This window comes from Ranitomeya imitator, chromosome 7 (assembly GCF_032444005.1).
Source record: "Ranitomeya imitator isolate aRanImi1 chromosome 7, aRanImi1.pri, whole genome shotgun sequence".
NCBI lineage: Eukaryota > Metazoa > Chordata > Amphibia > Anura > Dendrobatidae > Ranitomeya > Ranitomeya imitator.
In genome coordinates, this window is record NC_091288.1 from 2,990,470 (window position 1) to 3,011,115 (window position 20,646).

At 52.0% G+C, this 20,646-nt stretch overlaps 2 protein-coding genes across 3 annotated transcripts in view; one reads left to right on the forward strand and one right to left on the reverse strand.

The window, feature by feature from the left end:
- Window positions 1–1,411: 1,411 nt before the first annotated feature.
- Window positions 1,412–14,675, forward strand: LOC138645762 (fap1 adhesin-like). Its single transcript, XM_069735280.1, has 2 exons — window positions 1,412–1,460; window positions 13,369–14,675. Exons 1-2 carry the CDS (start codon window positions 1,412–1,414, stop codon window positions 14,673–14,675), a joined length of 1,356 nt encoding a protein of 451 aa, XP_069591381.1.
- Window positions 14,676–15,861: 1,186 nt separating this feature from the next.
- C1QL2 (complement C1q like 2) overlaps window positions 15,862–20,646 on the reverse strand; it is a 68,278-nt gene continuing 63,493 nt past the window's right edge. Inside the window, exon 2 of one of the 2 annotated variants that reach the window (XM_069732561.1) lies at window positions 15,862–16,362. In XM_069732561.1, the coding sequence (XP_069588662.1) occupies window positions 16,183–16,362 (180 nt within the window). In that variant the 3' untranslated portion in view covers window positions 15,862–16,182. The remainder of the gene's footprint in view (window positions 16,363–20,646) is intronic. The other variant, XM_069732562.1, reaches the window with a different exon arrangement.

Consider the following 20,646-nt stretch of genomic DNA (forward strand, 5'->3'; position numbering starts at 1 on the left):
CTCGGTGACCTGGTGAAGGTGCGCTCTCTGGAGTATGGGAGACTGGGCGCACGGAGGGCCGCTCTCCTCTGGAGGGGCTTTTCTTTTAGTGTACCCTAGTCTGGTCATCTTCTTTCCTGGTGGTGGGCTGATGCTGACACTGTAGATTTTTGTTTTGTTTGATCATTATACAGTGATGTAGGGCTGCAGGCGCCGAACTTGGGCTTCGTGATTTGTAATTATTGTGGTGTGTGCTGCTGTATATAATGTATATATTGTATATAGGGATATAGAATTGAGTGTAGGTGTTAGGTTGGGTGGTGGGAAAAGGGGGGAGGTGGGATTATCTTGTGGATCTATGGGACACTGGGTTGTTTGGGGGAAAACTGTCACTGCCTGATCTGGCCTATGGACGTTGGACCTGGACTGAGGCATGAGACGCAGGACCAGCTCTCAGGTCAGTGCGGGGGGTTGGGAATGAAGGATAGCTTAGTATTGTATATATTTGTAGTTATTTTATTTAAAAAAAAAAGTTCATGTATATAGTTTTTGTTTGCCATTGTTTATTTTATTTGTTATTATTATTTTTGTTTGGTGACCGGACCAGAAGGTCAAAGTAGTTATTCTGTATATACTGTATAATATGTGTGAGAGGAGAGAATGAGCGGCTGGACCAGTGTTCAGTATACGGTTTATTTTCTGGCTAATATTTTTGTTATGTTTTCTGCTATTATTATTGTTATGTTTTTCATTTTTATAATAAAAGATCTACAGGATGTAACTCAGGATCAGTAATGTAATGTATGTACACAGTGACTGCACCAGCAGAATAGTGAGTGCAGCTCTGGGGTATAATACAGGATGTAACTCAGGATCAGTAATGTAATGTATGTACACAGTGATTGCACCAGCAGAATAGTGAGTGCAGCTCTGGAGTATAATACAGGATGTAACTCAGGATCAGTAATGTAATGTATGTACACAGTGACTGCACCAGCAGAATAGTGAGTGCAGCTCTGGGGTATAATACAGGATGTAACTCAGGATCAGTAATGTAATGTATGTACACAGTGACTGCACCAGCAGAATAGTGAGTGCAGCTCTGGGGTATAATACAGGATGTAACTCAGGATCAGTAATGTAATGTATGTACACAGTGACTGCACCAGCAGAATAGTGAGTGCAGCTCTGGAGTGTCATACAGGAAGAGGCGGAGCCTGTTTGCCGTGTGCTGCCTAGAGAGAGCTCCTGGGAAGGGAGGTAAAGTTTTCCATCCAGGACTTTTTGTCTGCCCCCTTCCCAGGAAAGAAGGCTCATTTTGGGACTGGCCTCCGGGGCTGGGCCCCCGGCTCCCACCTCCCGGTCCAAGTCGGCGGGGGGTGGGAGGACTCCAACTCCGGCTAGGGCCACAAGATCTGGCCAAGGATCCAACATGAAGACCCGTAGGACCCCTGAGGCCGCGGCGGCTCCTTCCCCCGGAGGTAGGCCTAGTATGAGCAGGGGTGCTGCAGCGGTGCCTCTTGGTTGGGGCACCAAGGCGGCTAGAGAATCCGCCCTGGTCTATGGTTCCCGCGTCCATGCGCACCTCTGCGAGTATGAGGACGCCTCAAGGAAGCTAAAATCCCTCTGGGGGGAGTTGAGGGTAGCTAAGGAGAGGTCTGACAGGGCCTCCGGCAATAAGAAGGCCGAGCTATCCGCCGCGGTCAAGAAGATCAAGAAATCCATACAAGACCTGGAAAGCCGGAGATGTGAGATCCTGGATGGTAGCGGGGCCTTCCGTGAAAAGCTGGAGAACGATGACCGGTTCAGAGCCATGGCCGGTGGGGCTCTGGAGGGGTCACGGAGCTCCGGCCAGGTGGTGGAGGAGGATGATGAGGAAGAGGAATGCGAGGAGGAGGTCGTGCCCTACCCACCGCCTGGTGGCCTGGTAAGAGATCTCCAGGCGTCTCATAGCGGGATAGCCCCCGAGCAGGTGGCTCTCCCATCAGATTCTGGCCCTTCAGGGGACAGCGGGAGCGAAGGGGAGGATGAGGATGGTGGGAGTAGTAGCAGTGAGGGGGGCTGCCTCGTCATGCAGCAGATCCGGCAGATCGAGTCCCCGGTCCGTTTTAACCAGCTGAGGTTCGGGGATGAGATCTGCGAGGACGAGGCAACCAGGAGGGGGATGAAGAGAAAGGCTAAGAAGAGGAATAAGCAGAAAACATCTACTGTGCAGAAATTTGTGTATGTCCCCCTCTCTGGGGCCACCGGTCCCGCTGTGCGGCACCCGCTACCCACCCCGGCTCGGCCTCTGTTGTGGGTCCGCAGCGAGGGAGCGGGGAGATTACAGGCCATGACACGCAGGGCGCTGCCTCTGTTTGTGGTAACGGAGGGGGTAGTGATGTGTCTGATATGGAGCATGATGTGGAGGGCGGCCCAGTGGTGGGCAGGAGAGTGACAGCCGGGACCGCATCTCCGGCGGTGAGCGCTGGGGTGTCCGGGTCCCCCACTTACGGATCCGTTAAAGCTGGATCGCTTCTGGGGACCCAGGCACCTAGTAAAGTAAAGGGTGAGGGGCCTGCGGCTCCGGCTGAACAGGCTCATAAAAAGAAAATGGTGGAAGCTCCCCTGGCGGGGTCTGCGGTGAAGTCGGGGTCTCCTGCATTGGGGGCACCGCCGCTGGTGGATGCTGAGGGGGAGTGGCCTAGCCTGGGGCCAGCCGCTGGAGTTGCTGTGGCCAGGCTGTTTGTGGCCCAGGGTGTGGTGGTGGGGGGTGCTGTGCCTCGGGGGACTGGTACCGCTGGGGGGATTCCTGGGGGTGGATCCAGCTCTGGGTCGGCTCTGGGGGTCCCGCTGCGGCCGGTCTCAGGGGGCGTGGCCTCCTCGGCACCCGCTGCCCATGTAGGAGCAGCTTTGGATAGCTGTGCTGTGCGGCTGGAGGCTGGGGGTGTGGCTTCCCAAGCCAAAGAAAAAAAAATGGTCTTAGCTGCGGTCAGCAATGGTGCAGGAACTGCAGCTGCAGCAGATAGCAGCAAGGGTGCCTGCCTGGCGGGGTCCCCTGTGTCGGGGGGCTTACCTGCGGTGGGGGCTCTGGCCACAAGGCAGGATGGAGCTGGAGGTGGGTCTGCTCCTGACTTCCTACCTGCCAGTGAGGGAGGAAGCTCTGTGCCTGCTGTGGTGGAAAGTCAGACAGTGCTGCTTAAACCCAATGGCAGCAGGACTCTTAAAGGGACAGTAGCACTGTGTGTTCCAAACCCCCCAGCAGGGAAGATGCCACCAGTAGGTGGCGGTAGCAGTGGGAAAACAAAACCTGGAAATACCCAAAAGGTGAGGCAAAATAATACTGACCCCAGTGTGCATGTGAGTGAGAGTGCGGTGACTGATGGAGTGGATGAGGAGGGTGCGGGTATGGAAGTGTCTGTGGTTGAGGATGCGAGTGGCAGTGCGTCTGAGGTGGCAAGTGTGAATATCGTGGCAAGTGTGAGTACGGTGTCTGATGGTAGTGGGAGAAGGGGGGAGGGGGTCGGTCCATCTGCCCCCCCGGCCACAGGTCCTCTGAGTTATTCGGGGGTGGTGGCTGGAGCCTCGGGGCCTAATCAAGGGGTTTCCTCGCCTCTGGACCTCAGGGATAGCGTCTTGCGGCGCCGTTTCCTGGAGGCCCTCAAAAAGGGAGAACGGACGATCGAAGTAGAGGGAAGAGTGGTGGACTTGGCCTTTTGGCTGGATAGACACGGCCTGGCTGCCTTCCAAGATAAAAGGGAAGGGGAAACGGTTTGGTCCCTCCCGACAGCCGGGCAGGGGGTGGCCAGGCGGAATGTGGTCCGTCTTCGGTGGAGGGGCAGTGAAGCGTGCCCGCCAAGAGCGAGGGTTGTGGAGCTCCTTCTGAAGATGGACTTCAGGGCAACGGACATCTTTGCCCTGATTCATCTGTTTGGCACCTCCTTCTTCGATGTCAGTTTTGTTCGGCCGGAGGGCTTGGAGCTTTTCTGGTCGAATTTTGAACTGGCAAAGGGGGAGCCCGGCTGGCGAGACTTTGCCGTGCAGGCGGTGTCTCGTCAAAATAGTGTAAAGAGGGTGACCGTTCTGACAGGTAACGAGTCACTCTCTGGGGTCGACATAATGACGTGGCTTTCCCGTTATGGGGAAGTCACCGAGGTCCCTAAGAAAAATAGGGACGAGTTTGGCATTTGGTCAGGGGGCTGGACCTTCATGGTAAAGTTGAAGGTTTCAGGAGGTACGGTCACCCACATCCCCTCCTCAGCATTTCTGGGGAGGGACAGAATCCAGATCTTCTACCAGGGGCAACCGAAGGTCTGCCACAGGTGCGGTGATCCCCGCCACTTCAGCGCAGGCTGCAAGGTGCAGAAATGTGCCTTGTGTGGCGGGGTAGGCCATCTTGCCGCAGCCTGTGGTGACATTAGGTGTCACCTGTGTGGTGACCTAGGTCACCCGTATAGCCGCTGCCCCCGTTCCTTTTCCAGCACCATCTCTGGCCCGGCAGGGGGGAGCCCCGGGGGGGTCCCTGGTGGTGCAGCTTCTGCTGGGGCTGAGGGTGGAGGCTTGAGGGGAGCTGAGGGGTCAGTGAGGAAAGGCGAGGCTGGTACATCTGCCCACCAGTGGCAACAGGTGAGGCGCCGTAAGGGCAGGGGGCAGGATAAGCCTCAGGCAACTGGGGTGATGACTGCCCCCAGCCTGGACGCGGCAGCCGAAGCCTCTGAGGCCCTGGGGGAGAAGGCGGTGAGCGAGGAGATCCGGAGGATGGAGAGGGAGGAGTTGGCTGCTTCTGATAACTCTTCCCAGTATGAAAGTCTGGATGAAGAGGTGGTGGAGCAGCCTAAAAAAACGGGTGACAATCGTACCGGTAAGAGTCGGAAGAAGAAGAAGAACAAGGCTAAAAAATCTAAGCCCCCCCCCTGGCCACAGGGGTGCCTACGGAAGGGCTCACCGACTCCCCTCTGATCCCCCTCTCCAATCGGTTCCAAGCCCTCGATGACTCTGCTGTGTCGGAGGTCGGGGGTGAGGGGCCGGACGCAACATCTGGGGTGCCTTCGGGGAATGGTGAGGTCTGTCCTCCGGGGGATTCACACTCCTCTGGGGGGGGGACTACCTCGGGGTCCAGGGGCGAGGAATCTATTTCTGGGAAGTCCTGTACTGTAAAGGAGGATATGGACACTTCGGTGTCTTTAAAGAGGAGGGGTGAGTCGGGCTCCTCCTTAGAGGGGGAGAGGAAATCAGGGGGTACGGTTAAAAAACAGGCCATCTAACTCAATCACCCATGATGGCGGAACCTACCCCGTTGACTCTGGCGTCAATTAATGTCGCCAGCATAAAGTCAGATACGGCTAGATTTACGGCCTTTGATTTTTTCACCCGGGTTGAGGCTGATATTTTATTTTTGCAGGAGACCAGACTAACGGACCTGGGGTCCATCTACAAAGCAAAGAGGGAATGGAGGAGTGGGCCCTCATACTGGTCTCTTGCGGCCGAGCCGTATAGCGGGGTAGCGGTCCTTTTTAAGACCGCGGAGGTGGAATGCAGACGGGTGATTGAGGTAGAAATGGGGAGATGTTTGGTCCTTGACGTCTTCATGAGGGGACAGGAGCTTCGGCTCATCAATATCTATGGCCCGCAATCTAAGTGGGACCGTAAATGTCTCTTCCTGAGGATCAAGCCCTATCTTTTTACAAGCCGGCAGGTGGTCTTCGGTGGGGATTTTAATACTGTAACCAGACTCCGTGATAGGGGAGGCCCCGGAGACCGGCTGGCTTATGATAGCGTAGCCTTGAATAGCATAGTAAGCGAAGCTCGCCTGGTGGATGTCCACATCCGGCACACCCCAGGTCACGGGGGTTTCACCTTTTTTAGGGGAAGCAGTAGGTCTAGGATAGATAGGTTTTTTTTAAAGGAGGAAGCCGTCTCTTCTGCAGTGTCCGCTGTTGAGGTGGAGTTCTCCGATCACTGTTTCATTTTCTTTACTTTGAATGTTACAGAGACCCCCCGCATGGGGAGAGGCCTATGGAAGCTGAATTCGTCCCTTCTGGAAGAGGCGGAAGTAAGACAGTCCTTTGAGGAATTTCTTCAGAGCCAGGTACCTCTCTTGGGTCTTTGTAGCAGTAAGTCTGAGTGGTGGGAGATCTTCAAAAGAAGGGTCGCGGGGTTCTTCCGTCAGCTCTCGAGCCTCAGGGGCCTGAACAGGTACCGCCTGTATCGGGAGCTGGGGAGGAAACTCGAGCAGCTCGTCTCGACTGGAGGGGACCGAGAGGAAATCTCCAGGGTGAAGACCTTGCTCAAGGGGTGCCAGTATGATAGGCACACATCCTTGGTTTTTGAGAGGGATTTCGGGAGGTACCGCTCACCCGACCCTTACAGAAACTGCAGGTTGTCAGTGAATTGTAAGATGGTGAGAGGACTGATTGACAGTACGGGGTCCCTGAACAGATCCAAATCGGGGATTCTGGAGGTGGTCAGATCCTTCTACTTGCACCTCTTGGGGAGGAGGGATCCTGATCGAGATGAGATGTCGGCTTTCCTGACTGAAACCATCCCTGAGCCAGGGGATGACCCCTCTCTTCATGTTTTGACAGAAGCAATCAGGGAAGAGGAAGTGAGACGGGCGATTGATGGGCTCCGGCCCAAAAAGTCGCCCGGTCCGGATGGCTTAACATCCGAGTTCTACAAGACTTTTAGGGACTCTTTGGTCCCCCTCTTGACTGAGATGTTTAATGAGTGTCTCTCCTCGGACATTCTGCCCAGTTCAATGAGGAAGTCAGCCCTGATTATCCTGTCAAAGGGTAAAGACTCGTCCCGTATTGAGAATTGGCGTCCCATAGCGCTTCTCAATACGGACCGAAAGGTTCTGGCAAAGGTGCTTTTTAATCGGTTGGTGCAGTTTGCGCCCCGGCTCCTTTCGGGGGCCCAGCACTGCTCTGTTCCAGGCCGCAGTACATTTAGTGCTGTGCTCGGTGTCCGGGAGGCAGTGGAGCAGGGCAGGGCGGGTCACTGGAAGGGGTACTTGCTGTCCTTAGATCAGGCGAAGGCCTTTGACCGGGTTAACCATGAGTACCTCTGGTCCGTCCTTCTGAGATATGGTCTGCCTGGGAGGTTTGTTGATTGGTTGAGAGTTTTATACAATGGGGCAGAGTCTTTTCCGCTCGTGAACGGTTGGGTCGGACACCCTTTTGAGGTGAGGTCTGGTGTCCGCCAGGGCTGTCCTCTGAGCCCACTGTTATACGTGTTTGCGATCGACCCCCTTTTAAGGAGGGTGGAGCGTGGACCGTTGGTGGGAGTCAGGATGGACCAGGCGGATCCTGAGGCCACCTTGAGGGTAGTGGCGTACGCTGACGATGTTTCCCTTTTTGTATCCTCGAGAGAGGAGGCAGATTGGGTGATGTCTGAGGTTGAACGCTACTCGGTGGCATCCGGATCCATGATCAACCGGGACAAGTGTGAGAGTCTCTGGCTGGGAGGGGGAGATCCAAGTTTTGATCTCCCGGACACCCTTCCAGGGCCTCAGGCCACAGCAAAAATATTAGGCATCAGTTTCGGCCCGGGGGACTATCCCCAGCAAAACTGGGAGGGCAGACTTAAGATTGCCGCTCAGAAGGTGAATCAGTGGAAGGGTTGGTCTTTGACCCTAAGGGAAAGGGTTAGTCTTGCCAAGGGCTATTTGCTTCCTTTGCTAATATATCTGGGCAGCGTCTGCATCTTGCCAGAGCCTCTTTGGACACGGGTTTACAGCCTGTTTTTCCAATTATTATGGGGAAATAGGCTGAACCTAATCAAGAGGGAGGTCACGTACCGCACGAGGAGACTAGGAGGGTTGGGTATGGTCAACCCAGTGGTGTTTCTAGTAAACACCTTTCTTAAGGCAAACATCGCCAACCTCTGGTTAGAGAGGGCTCCTCTGTGGGTATTCTCCTGTAGGGGGTGGTTTCGGCCTTTCTTCCAGGAATGGGAGACAGGAGGGCAGGTGAAGGACCTTCGTACACCTCATGGGCATCTTCCGGCTTATGCTACCCCAGTTCTGAAGGTGATCCGTCGGTGGGGTCTGGGAGTGTGGGAGATCAGGACCATGTTGAGAAGGTTTCTTGACAATAGGGTCCTGTTGACCCACTTTCAGAAGCCCCTGGCGCTCAGGGATTGCCCAAGCTGGGATCTGGAGGTGGGGCTCGGGTTATTGAACTCTAAGCGGATCCCCTTGAAGTTTTGGGACTTGGCTTGGCGCTGCTTCCATGGGAAGCTGTATGTGAGGGACAACCTGAAGTGCAGACGCTCTGATGACCGGGATTGTCCCCGCGAGGAGTGTGGCGGCATGCTTGAAAGCATGGAGCATTTCCTGCTTCGGTGTCCCTTTAATACAGAGGTCTATAGCAGGGTGGCTGCTTCCATTGGCTGGCCCAGGCTGGCAGGCCTTTCCTATGCGGAGTGGGCCTATGGGGCATTCAGGTCCCTTGGTGGCCGAGATCGGGGCACTGTTTTCTTAGTTAGTTTAGTAACTAGGTTCCACACGTGGAATGCACGGTGTCTAGTGTCTACTCAGCGGAAGAGGTGATTAGGAACATCCTGGGTGACCTGGCAAAAGTGCGCTTGCTGGAGTTTGAGAGGCTGGGTGCAGGGAGGGCCTCTCTTCTATGGAGGGGTTTCTCCTTTAATGTGCCCTAGGGAGAATTAGGTTCTGTGTGCCTGTGATAGGGTTGAGTTTTATCCTTTTATCTTTATTTTGTAGGGTCAGATAGATGTGTAGGGACAGGGAGGGACAGATAGGGACAGTCTTTAGGGACAGGTAGTTAGTATTAGGTTGGTAGTGAGGGTCAGTGAGGGACAGATAGGGGCAGGTAGGGAGAGATTGGTAGGGCTATAGGGACAGGATTTTCTCTTTTGTGTTGTTAGGGAGGGTCAGGGTGATGTGCGGTAGATTAGGGTGAGAGCCTCTGGTCTCCAGTTCCTGGTGGTGGGCTGTAACCCTCACTTACAGATTTTTGTTTTGTAATTGGTAACCTGGGTATAGGGCTTGCAAGCATTGAACTTGGGCCTGTTCTTTGGTCATGGTTAAGGTGTGTAGTGGTTATTATTATTATGTTATTATTGATATGTTATTATAAGGTTGTATATATATGTTACATGTGTATTATGATGCGTGTAGGGGGATTTAGTTTAGGTGGGGTGGGGGGTTTCTTGGGGGGTGGGGGGATGGGTTTTGGAGAATGGACGTCCGGCGGGATGCCAAGAAGAGGAAAAAAAGGCCATAAACTTTTATGGACCTTGCTGTATAGGAAAGGCCACAAATTTTGGTGGGACCTGGTGTGATAGGCCACAAACTCTCGTGGGACCTGGTGTGATAGGCCACAAACTCTCGTGGGACCTGGTGTGATAGGCCACAACTTTGGGGGAATGGTGGTGGTATAGTTTAGGAGGAAAAAAAAAAAAAAATTATAAAAAAAAAAATATATATATATATATATATATATATATATATATATATATATATAAAATTTAAAAATATATAAAAATATATGATTAAGTTTCGGCCAGGTGGCCTATTTACTTTGTTTAGGGCAGTTGGCCGACTTGTTTATTTTTCTAGGGATGAATGCGTGGGTATGTGTGTATGAGGGGGAAAAAGGATATAGGTTGAGGTCTCTTCCCTTGCTGGGGGTATTAATGAAATGGAGGAACATTTTGTTTGTATAAATCTGCTGGACATTGGACTTTTTGGGGATTGTAAATAATTTGTTTTGAGTTTGCCTGTAAGTTTTGTTTGGTACTTTTATAATAAAAAGAGATACAGGATGTAACTAAGGATCAGTAATGTAATGTATGTACACAGTGACTGCACCAGCAGAATAGTGAGTGCAGCTCTGGGATATAATACAGGATGTAACTCAGGATCAGTAATGTAATGTATGTACACAGTGACTGCACCAGCAGAATAGTGAGTGCAGCTCTGGGATATAATACAGGATGTAACTCAGGATCAGTAATGTAATGTATGTACACAGTGACTGCACCAGGAGAATAGTGAGTGCAGCTCTGGGATATAATACAGGATGTAACTCAGGATCAGTAATGTAATGTATGTACACAGTGACTGCACCAGCAGAATAGTGAGTGCAGCTCTGGGATATAATACAGGATGTAACTCAGGATCAGTAATGTAATGTATGTACACAGTGACTGCACCAGCAGAATAGTGAGTGCAGCTCTGGAGTATAATATAGGAGGTAACTCAGGATCAGTAATGAAATGTATGTACACAGTGACTGCACCAGCAGAATAGTGAGTGCAGCTCTGGGGTATAATACAGGATGTAACTCAGGATCAGTAATGTAATGTATGTACACAGTGACTGCACCAGGAGAATAGTGAGTGCAGCTCTGGGATATAATACAGGATGTAACTCAGGATCAGTAATGTAATGTATGTACACAGTGACTGCACCAGCAGAATAGTGAGTGCAGCTCTGGAGTATAATATAGGAGGTAACTCAGGATCAGTAATGAAATGTATGTACACAGTGACTGCACCAGCAGAATAGTGAGTGCAGCTCTGGGGTATAATACAGGATGTAACTCAGGATCAGTAATGTAATGTATGTACACAGTGACTGCACCAGGAGAATAGTGAGTGCAGCTCTGGGATATAATACAGGATGTAACTCAGGATCAGTAATGTAATGTATGTACACAGTGACTGCACCAGGAGAATAGTGAGTGCAGCTCTGGGATATAATACAGGATGTAACTCAGGATCAGTAATGTAATGTATGTACACAGTGACTGCACCAGCAGAATAGTGAGTGCAGCTCTGGAGTATAATATAGGAGGTAACTCAGGATCAGTAATGAAATGTATGTACACAGTGACTGCACCAGCAGAATAGTGAGTGCAGCTCTGGGGTATAATACAGGATGTAACTCAGGATCAGTAATGTAATGTATGTACACAGTGACTGCACCAGGAGAATAGTGAGTGCAGCTCTGGGATATAATACAGGATGTAACTCAGGATCAGTAATGTAATGTATGTACACAGTGACTGCACCAGCAGAATAGTGAGTGCAGCTCTGGAGTATAATACAGGAGGTAACTCAGGATCAGTAATGTAATGTATGTACACAGTGACTGCACCAGCAGAATAGTGAGTGCAGCTCTGGGGTATAATACAGGATGTAACTCAGGATCAGTAATGTAATGTATGTACACAGTGACTGCACCAGGAGAATAGTGAGTGCAGCTCTGGAGTATAATACAGGATGTAACTCAGGATCAGTAATGTAATGTATGTACACAGTGACTGCACCAGCAGAATAGTGAGTGCAGCTCTGGGGTATAATACAGGATGTAACTCAGGATCAGTAATGTAATGTATGTACACAGTGACTGCACCAGCAGAATAGTGAGTGCAGCTCTGGAGTATAATACAGGATTTAACTCAGGATCAGTAATGTAATGTATGTACACAGTGACTGCACCAGCAGAATAGTGAGTGCAGCTCTGGGGTATAATACAGGATGTAACTCAGGATCAGTAATGTAATGTATGTACACAGTGACTGCACCAGCAGAATAGTGAGTGCAGCTCTGGAGTATAATACAGGGTGTAACTCAGGATCAGTAATGTAATGTATGTACACAGTGACTGCACCAGCAGAATAGTGAGTGCAGCTCTGGAGTATAATACAGGATGTAACTCAGGATCAGTAATGTAATGTATGTACACAGTGACTGCACCAGCAGAATAGTGAGTGCAGCTCTGGGGTATAATACAGGATGTAACTCAGGATCAGTAATGTAATGTATGTACACAGTGACTGCACCAGCAGAATAGTGAGTGCAGCTCTGGAGTATAATACAGGATTTAACTCAGGATCAGTAATGTAATGTATGTACACAGTGACTGCACCAGCAGAATAGTGAGTGCAGCTCTGGGGTATAATACAGGATGTAACTCAGGATCAGTAATGTAATGTATGTACACAGTGACTGCACCAGCAGAATAGTGAGTGCAGCTCTGGAGTATAATACAGGGTGTAACTCAGGATCAGTAATGTAATGTATGTACACAGTGACTGCACCAGCAGAATAGTGAGTGCAGCTCTGGAGTATAATACAGGATGTAACTCAGGATCAGTAATGTAATGTATGTACACAGTGACTGCACCAGCAGAATAGTGAGTGCAGCTCTGGAGTATAATACAGGATTTAACTCAGGATCAGTAATGTAATGTATGTACACAGTGACTACACCAGCAGAATAGTGAGTGCAGCTCTGGAGTATAATACAGGATGTAACTCAGGATCAGTAATGTAATGTATGTACACAGTGACTGCACCAGCAGAATAGTGAGTGCAGCTCTGGAGTATAATACAGGATGTAACTCAGGATCAGTAATGTAATGTATGTACACAGTGACTGCACCAGCAGAATAGTGAGTGCAGCTCTGGAGTATAATACAGGATGTAACTCAGGATCAGTAATGTAATGTATGTACACAGTGACTGCACCAGCAGAATAGTGAGTGCAGCTCTGGAGTATAATACAGGATTTAACTCAGGATCAGTAATGTAATGTATGTACACAGTGACTACACCAGCAGAATAGTGAGTGCAGCTCTGGAGTATAATACAGGATGTAACTCAGGATCAGTAATGTAATGTATGTACACAGTGACTGCACCAGCAGAATAGTGAGTGCAGCTCTGGAGTATAATACAGGATGTAACTCAGGATCAGTAATGTAATGTATGTACACAGTGACTGCACCAGCAGAATAGTGAGCGCAGCTCTGCAGTATAATGCAAGATGTAACACAGGATCAGCACACAGATACAAGGGTCTTCAGGGTTTTATTCAGGTCTTCCTTGCTGTCCTGCAGTTCGGGGGTCTTCAGTCTCACATGAACAGAGTACCTTGTCAGGGAATTATAGGAAGCAAAGTCACAATCATTGTCTAAAAAAACTTTTTATCTAGTTTGCAGCAGAACAGTGACATGTGGTCTCCAGATTGACCTCTTGGCAATGTGTCGGTGGCGTTAGGACTCCTCAGAGCCCCTTATGCACTCCCTGCCCACGTCCTGGATTAATGAGAACCAATGCTTATCCTCCGGGAAACACAATAGCAAAAGAAAAAGATGATTTTGACAGAGGGAGCAGCCATGAAGTTCTTATAAGCCCCAGAGTTGCTGGAAACATCAAGAAGGCTCCACACAAAGCTGCACGCGTAACCTTCACATGTCCTTGAGAGCCAAGCAGCGCAATATGGGCACTCATCCTAAAACCATCTTCACAGAGAGCTCTTCTCATCGGATGATGGACTCTTCTGACTACAGGGATGGAGGATGAGCAGCTGTCATGAGACCACCTTTAGTGGCTGTCATGTGACCAGCAACTGCAGCAGTCTCATGCCCATCTCCAGCAGCCATTGCAAGGCGATACAGCAGCAGTTGTCATGAGCACACCAGCGGTCATCCTGAAACCACCTATAGAAGCCGTCATGAGACCACCAGTAGTAACCATCATGAGACCATCAGCAGAAGCCGTCATGAGACCACCAGCAGTAATCTTCATGAGACCACCAGCAGCAGCCATCATGAGACCACCAGCAGTAACCATCATGAGACCATCAGCAGAAGCCGTCATGAGACCACCAGCAGTAATCTTCATGAGACCACCAGCAGCAGCCATCATGAGACCACCAGTAGTAACCATCATGAGACCATCAGCAGAAGCCGTCATGAGACCACCAGCAGTAACCTTCATGAGACCATCAGCAGAAGCCGTCATGAGACCACCAGCAGTAACCTTCATGAGACCACCAGCAGCAGCCATCATAAGACCACCAGCAGTAACCATCATGAGACCATCAGAAGCCGTCATGAGACCAAAAGCAGTAACCATCATGAGACCATAAGCAGCCGTCATGAGACCACCAGCAGTAACCTTCATGAGACCACCAGCAGCAGCCATCATGAGACCACCAGTAGTAACCATCATGAGACCATCAGCAGAAGCCGTCATGAGACCACCAGCAGTAACCTTCATGAGACCATCAGCAGAAGCCGTCATGAGACCACCAGCAGTAACCTTCATGAGACCACCAGCAGCAGCCATCATAAGACCACCAGCAGTAACCATCATGAGACCATCAGAAGCCGTCATGAGACCAAAAGCAGTAACCATCATGAGACCATAAGCAGCCGTCATGAGACCACCAGCAGTAACCTTCATGAGACCACCAGCAGCAGCCGTCATGAGACCACCAGCAGTAACCATCATGAGACCATCAGAAGGAGCCGTCATGAGACCACCAGCAGTAACCATCATGAGACCATCAGCAGAAGCCGTCATGAGACCACGAGCAGTAACCTTCATGAGACCACCAGCAGCAGCCATCATGAGACCACCAGCAGTAACCATCATGAGAACATAAGTAGCCATCATGAGACCACCAGCAGCAGCCATCATGAGACCACCAGCAGCAGCCATCATGAGACCACCAGCAGTAACCATCATGAGACCATCAGCAGAAGCCGTCATGAGACCACCATCAGCAGCTGTCATGAGACCCCCAGCAGTAACCTACAGGAGACCGCCAGCAGATGTTCCATATTCCTATTCCATATTCCACACGGTCATACAGTTTATGGATCCATGTCAGGTACTGTACATATGTCGCCTATAGGTTGGTTTGGTAACCGTAGATTGGAACAATGCAAACTCTAATGTTACCTGTGGTTCATGACAGTCTCGTATGTTACCTACAAAATACAATAGTCACAGAAGTAATCTGCTGTGTGTGTCACCCGTATCGTGGAGGTCCAGAGTGTCACCCATATGGAGGGAGGTGATGAGTGTCACCCATATCGGAGGAAGTGGCAAGTGTCATCCATATTGGGGAGGTCCAGAGTATCACCCATATCGGTGGAAGTGGTGTCACCTATATCGGGGGAGCTGCAGAGTGTCACCTATAACGGGGGGAAGTGGCAAGTGTCACCCATATCGGGGGAGGTGCTGAGTGTCACCTGTATTGGGAGAGGTGGTGAGTGTCGCCAGTATCGGGGGAAGTGGCGAGTGTTACCCATATCGGAGGAAGTGGGAAGCATCACCCATATCGGGGGAGGTGAAGAGCGTCACCCATACTGGGGGAAATGATAAGTGTCATCTATAATGGGGGGAAGTGGCAAGTGTCACCGGTATCGGGGGAGGTGCCGCGTGTCACCCATATTGAAGGAGGTACCAAGTGCCACCCGTATCTGGGGGAGATGCCGAGTGTCACCCGTATTGGGGAAAGATGTCGAGTATGACCTATATCGAGGGAGGTGCTGAGTGTCAGCCGTATCGGGGAAAGGTGCCGAGTGTCACCCGTATCGGAGTTGATGCCGAGCGTCACCCGTATCGGGGGGGGGGGGGGGGGGGGGAGATGCTGAGTGTCACCCGTATCGGGGGGGGGGGGGGGAGATGCTGAGTGTCACCCGTATCGGGGGGGGGGGGGGAGATGCTGAGTGTCACCCGTATCGGGGGGGGGGAGATGCTGAGTGTCACCCGTATCGGGGGGGGGGAGGTGCTGAGTGTCACCCGTATCGGGGGGGGGGGGGGGGGGGAGATGCTGAGTGTCACCCGTATCGGGGGGGGGGGGGGAGATGCTGAGTGTCACCCGTATCGGGGGGGGGGGGGAGGTGCTGAGTGTCACCCGTATCGGGGGGGGGGAGATGCTGAGTGTCACCCGTATCGGGGGGGGGGGGGGAGATGCTGAGTGTCACCCGTATCGGGGGGGGGGGGAGATGCTGAGTGTCACCCGTATCGGGGGGGGGGGGGGAGGTGCTGAGTGTCACCCGTATCGGGGGGGGGGGGGAGATGCTGAGTGTCACCCGTATCGGGGGGGGGGGGGGGGAGATGCTGAGTGTCACCCGTATCGGGGGGGGGGGAGATGCTGAGTGTCACCCGTATCGGGGGGGGGGGGGAGATGCTGAGTGTCACCCGTATCGGGGGGGGGGGGAGAGATGCCGAGTGCCAGGTGTTGTCAGCATTTGCGCATTTGTCATGTGTACGATGTCCATGGATCATGGAGTCATGTGTTCTTCACCAGAGGTCCTCTGTGTTCCAGGCTTCCTGTGCGTAGGATGAGGGTCGTTGAGGAGGATGGGTGTGATGCCCTTCTTGGGTCACTGTTGTACGTGGAGCTCTGTTTACATCACACGTTCCTTCCTGTCGACTCGTGGCGGTCGACATCCTAGTCGGGGTAAAGGATGAATCCGGAGAAGGTGCTGTACTTGTTGTTGTTCCCACCATGCGCCTTCCCACCGTCCAGCTTCACGTAGATCTCGTCGCCGGAGTCCAGGTGCAGCACCACGCTGTTACTGGCGTAGTCATAGTTCTGATCCGCATCCTGGGCGATGGCGCTGGCCCGGACCTGAGGAGAAAGGAAGCAAGGTAACTACCGGGGTCTGATATCACCCCCCAATATAGCAGCAAATTATAATCACCCTGGCGATATAACAACAGCCACCAGACACTGAGGACGCACCGAGACGATCCCGGCTCCGGCCTCAGGATTGCTGCGGCCATAACTCCTATAGAAATGAATGGGAGCGACAGGCACAGAGCAGCGCAGCTCGTCATGGCATCATCCACACCTCCTGCAATGGACTCGGATACAGACGTGCGCTGTGCTGGAGGGGAAGGAGCGTTCTCAGAATACCGAGCCCGGGACGAGATGTCTGACTGTTATCCCTGAGTAATGGCCGCTCACACAAGCCGCAGTAAAGTAGGTCCACTAGTGTCTGCTTCCTGCCCACATCACTCCCATCGTCCCCCGCAGGCCCACATCACTCCCACTGCCCCCTGAAGGCCCACATCACTCCATCCGCTCCCCCCCACAGGCCCACATCACTCCCACATTCCCCACCACCGCATCACTCCATCCGCTCCCCCCCACAGGCCCACATCACTCCCATGATCGCCCCCCGCAGACCCACATCACTCCCATCGTCCCCCACAGGCCCACATCACTCCCACATTCCCCACCACCGCATCACTCCATCCGCTCCCCCCCACAGGCCCACATCACTCCCACCGTACAACCACAGGCCCACATCACTCCCCTCGTCCCCCGCAGGCCCACATCATTCCCACCACCCCCCGCAGGCCCACATCACTCCTCCGCTCCCCCCCACAGGCCCACATCACTCCCACCACCCTCTGGAGGGGGAAGGAGCGTTCCCAGAATACAGAGCCCGGGGCGAGATTTCCGACTGTGGCCCCTGAGTAATGGCCACCCACCCAAGCCACAGTAAGGTAGGCCAATTACAGTGCCTTACGAAAGTATTCGGCCCCCTGGAACTTTTCAACCTTTTCCCACATATCATCCTTCAAGCATAAAGATTCCAAATGTAAATTTTTGGTGAAGAAACAACAAGTGGAACACAATTGTGAAGTTGAACGAAATTTATTGGTTATTTTAAATTTTTGTGGAAATTCAAAAACTGAAAAGTGGGGCGATGGGAGTTTCGATGCCCCCGGAAGAAGCTGGCGGCGAAACGCATGTCGAGGTGAGAAGAGGCCAGGAGCATGTCGGCTAATATTACCACATGCTGTTATTCACTCGTATTCTGGTTAGGGATTCTACCATGTCCTTTCTTGAATCTGGGCTAAGCTCGGTAAGCAAGTACCGCTTTCCTTAGGCTTATTATAACCTAGGGTATTATATATAAACCTATGTCTGGATATTGTTTTCATGAATTTATAACATATGGTATTGCCCATTATGTGTTAGTTATCCTGTTTTCAGGCTCCTTGATTATTTTCATGGGGCATTTTGTCAGCTTCATATACAGCATTTTTTATTATGAGACATTTTTGTCCAACCAATTCTAAGCCATATATTTTGGTGTTTTTTTGAGGCTGATGTGCTTTGCCCTCTCTATATTGTATATGGCGTCCCCTATTACATCTATGTGGCGCCCCAGGGTCCTGGTCGTCAAAGTGACATTGCTTTTCTCACGGGGTGAGTGATGCTATGCTTGGGAGCAATAAAGGATATCTCTTTATTAGGTAATCACAATGCACACAACATGTTCACACTCCAGACCAGAAGGGGGAGCCCACACCCCGTTTAAGGGTGGCTTCCCTATATAAATTATGATTTGGAGGGAACAGAAAGAAAGTGAGTTACAGATAAGAGAGCAGACAGACAGAGAGTGTCAGAAGGTCTGAAGGGGCCGTGTAGTCTGAAGTACTACAGCCCCTGAGAAAGAGCCATACAGAAGGAAAGAACATTGTTCAGTGAGTGTGAAGGAGAGTGAAGCAGAGGAGAGTAACATCAGGGGAGACCAGCTAAGACCAGGCTGCCTCCCTCTGAAGCGCAGATAACCGGTAGCCGGAACACCGAGGTTGTAAGGGACTCTATGACTTCCAGCAGAGACTGGCAGGACAGCTGAACTGCAAGTTACCTGTCCGCCTCAATACCCAGGAGCCTGGGTCATGATAGAGATCCTGTAAAAAGGCTCGAGTCACCTGTCATATGGGTTTGCGTCCTATCCTATTTGGGGGACAGAGAAGAACTGTGAGGACCTTATCAGAAGCCATAGGCAGTAAGGGACTACAACACCACCACACTAGAGGAAGGCTTTCATCTCCACCTGGTAAAGGGGACTCTGGATTCGCTTCCAAGCCGGCCAGACTCTGCCTGCCCTGTGATCTGGTGCCCTGGTCTGTGGCTGCCTGAAGTCTTCAGTAAAGAGACTGCAAACCTGTGTCCTCGTTCTTTGCTTTATTATTCACCATCTTCCATCTACACACTGGGAGCCCTGGGGACCTACTTCACCTGTGGGAAGTTATACCATCTAGCTGCCATAACATCACCCCAGAGGACCCCTTAAAGCAGCGTCGGTCACCCTGACCGAATACCACAGGTGGCGTCACTAACATAAACTTATTCAATTCCCCTTTTACATGGGCGCCCAGGGCCAGGAACAAGGTCGCTGCAGCTGTGACATCCCCCTGTGAAAACCGGACCTGTTACCAGGTACCCCACAACCCTGGCGGGCGACTCATCTTGGCGTCACGAACCGGATGGACTGACCCAGCAATTCGGGTCATGTGCGCCTAAGAGACTGTGCATTGTAAATTGCCACCAAAACTGCCGCCATTATAGCGCCACGAGGAGCAAGAGGGAAGAAGGGACTCACCTTCGTGTGCGAAGCCCTCCGAAAAAGAGCGTGAAGAAGGAAATGGGTGCCGCGCTGCCAGAGAAAGGCTGAAAAGTGAAGACATCATGCAGCAGGGTCGGAAGTGATGTAACCGTGCAGAGGCCCTGGATGGAGGGCCAGGAGAAGCGCCCAACCGCACGCAAAGGAACTGCTGCAGACCACCGACAAGAGAACCGCTACAGGCTCCGGAGAAGAGTCACCGGCCCCTATAAGGTTTGCAAGGGGGAGAAGCTATGTCAGACCAGGGGGGAGAAATGGTGGCGGACGCAGCCGCAGCCCCTGTGATGCCCCAAGACCTCGAGGTGGACACAGCCGCAGCCCCTGTGATACCCCAAGACCCTGTGGGAGACGCAGCCGCCGACCTCATGGCACCCCCGGGCCCCGCCACAGACGCACCTGCAAGCCTCATATTGCCACCAGACCCCGCAGACCCTGCAGCTTCTACCCGCAGGCCGGACCCCGCTGCAGCTACAGCGCCCATCATGCCGCTGTCCATGCCCTATATTCCTGGAGCGGCCTGGCTTCCACAAAATTCCCATACATTAAGTGACTTTAAGGAAAGACTCTGCAGCCTGTTTGAGGTATATCCCCTGACCGAGCATCAAAAGGTCAGCATCTTAATTGGACAATTGATAGGCGCAGCCCTAAGAGAAGTGAAATCCTGGCCAAATATGGAAAAAGGAACTGTGCAGCAGATATTTGCTAAACTTAAAACTACCTTTGACACCTGCACGGCTGCAGAAATCAAAATGAAGTTTTTTGGGTGCAAGCAGAGAGCACAGGATAGCATACGGGACTATGCCCTTAATCTCCAGGAGGCACTGAGGGCCGTCAGACAGGTTGACCCTAACAGCGTGCAGGATGGAGACAAACTCTTAAAGGAACAGTTCATTGAGGGTCTCCTGGCCAGCACCCACAGGACACAGCTGCGCATCCTGGCCCAGCAAAACCCTGACCTGGACTTTGCGCAACTTAAGGACAGGGCCATCTGGGTGCTGTACGAACCTCAACCCAGCCGCAAAGTGCCCCCTTAGGCATCAAGCCCTCATGTACCACCAGGAGGTGGAACCCTGCCATCAGGTCCCAGTTGAGGCTGACGCAGATCCTTGATGATGATGCCTCAGCAAGACTGTGCCTCCAGGTCCCGGAACTGACTAAAAGCGTAGCTGCACTAGCTAAGATAGTGCAGTCCCTGCAGGAATCTCCAAAGGAGAAGATCAAGCTTGCTTCCAGACCAGGGGTTATCCTCTGGCGACAACAGAAGAGGATCCCGCCGACCAGAGGGAGAGACAACGATCGCTATCATCAGGACGGACGAACCATCTGCCGCCGCAACCAGGCAGCACACCTTGTAAGGTACTGTCATTTAAACGAGCGACCCCTGGGGCAGAGGGCCAACCCCCAGGAATAGGACGACCAGGCCCACAAAACTGGAGAGCCAAGTACGTCGGAGGACGACCTATCCTCCCCATTGTGATCGAAGGCAT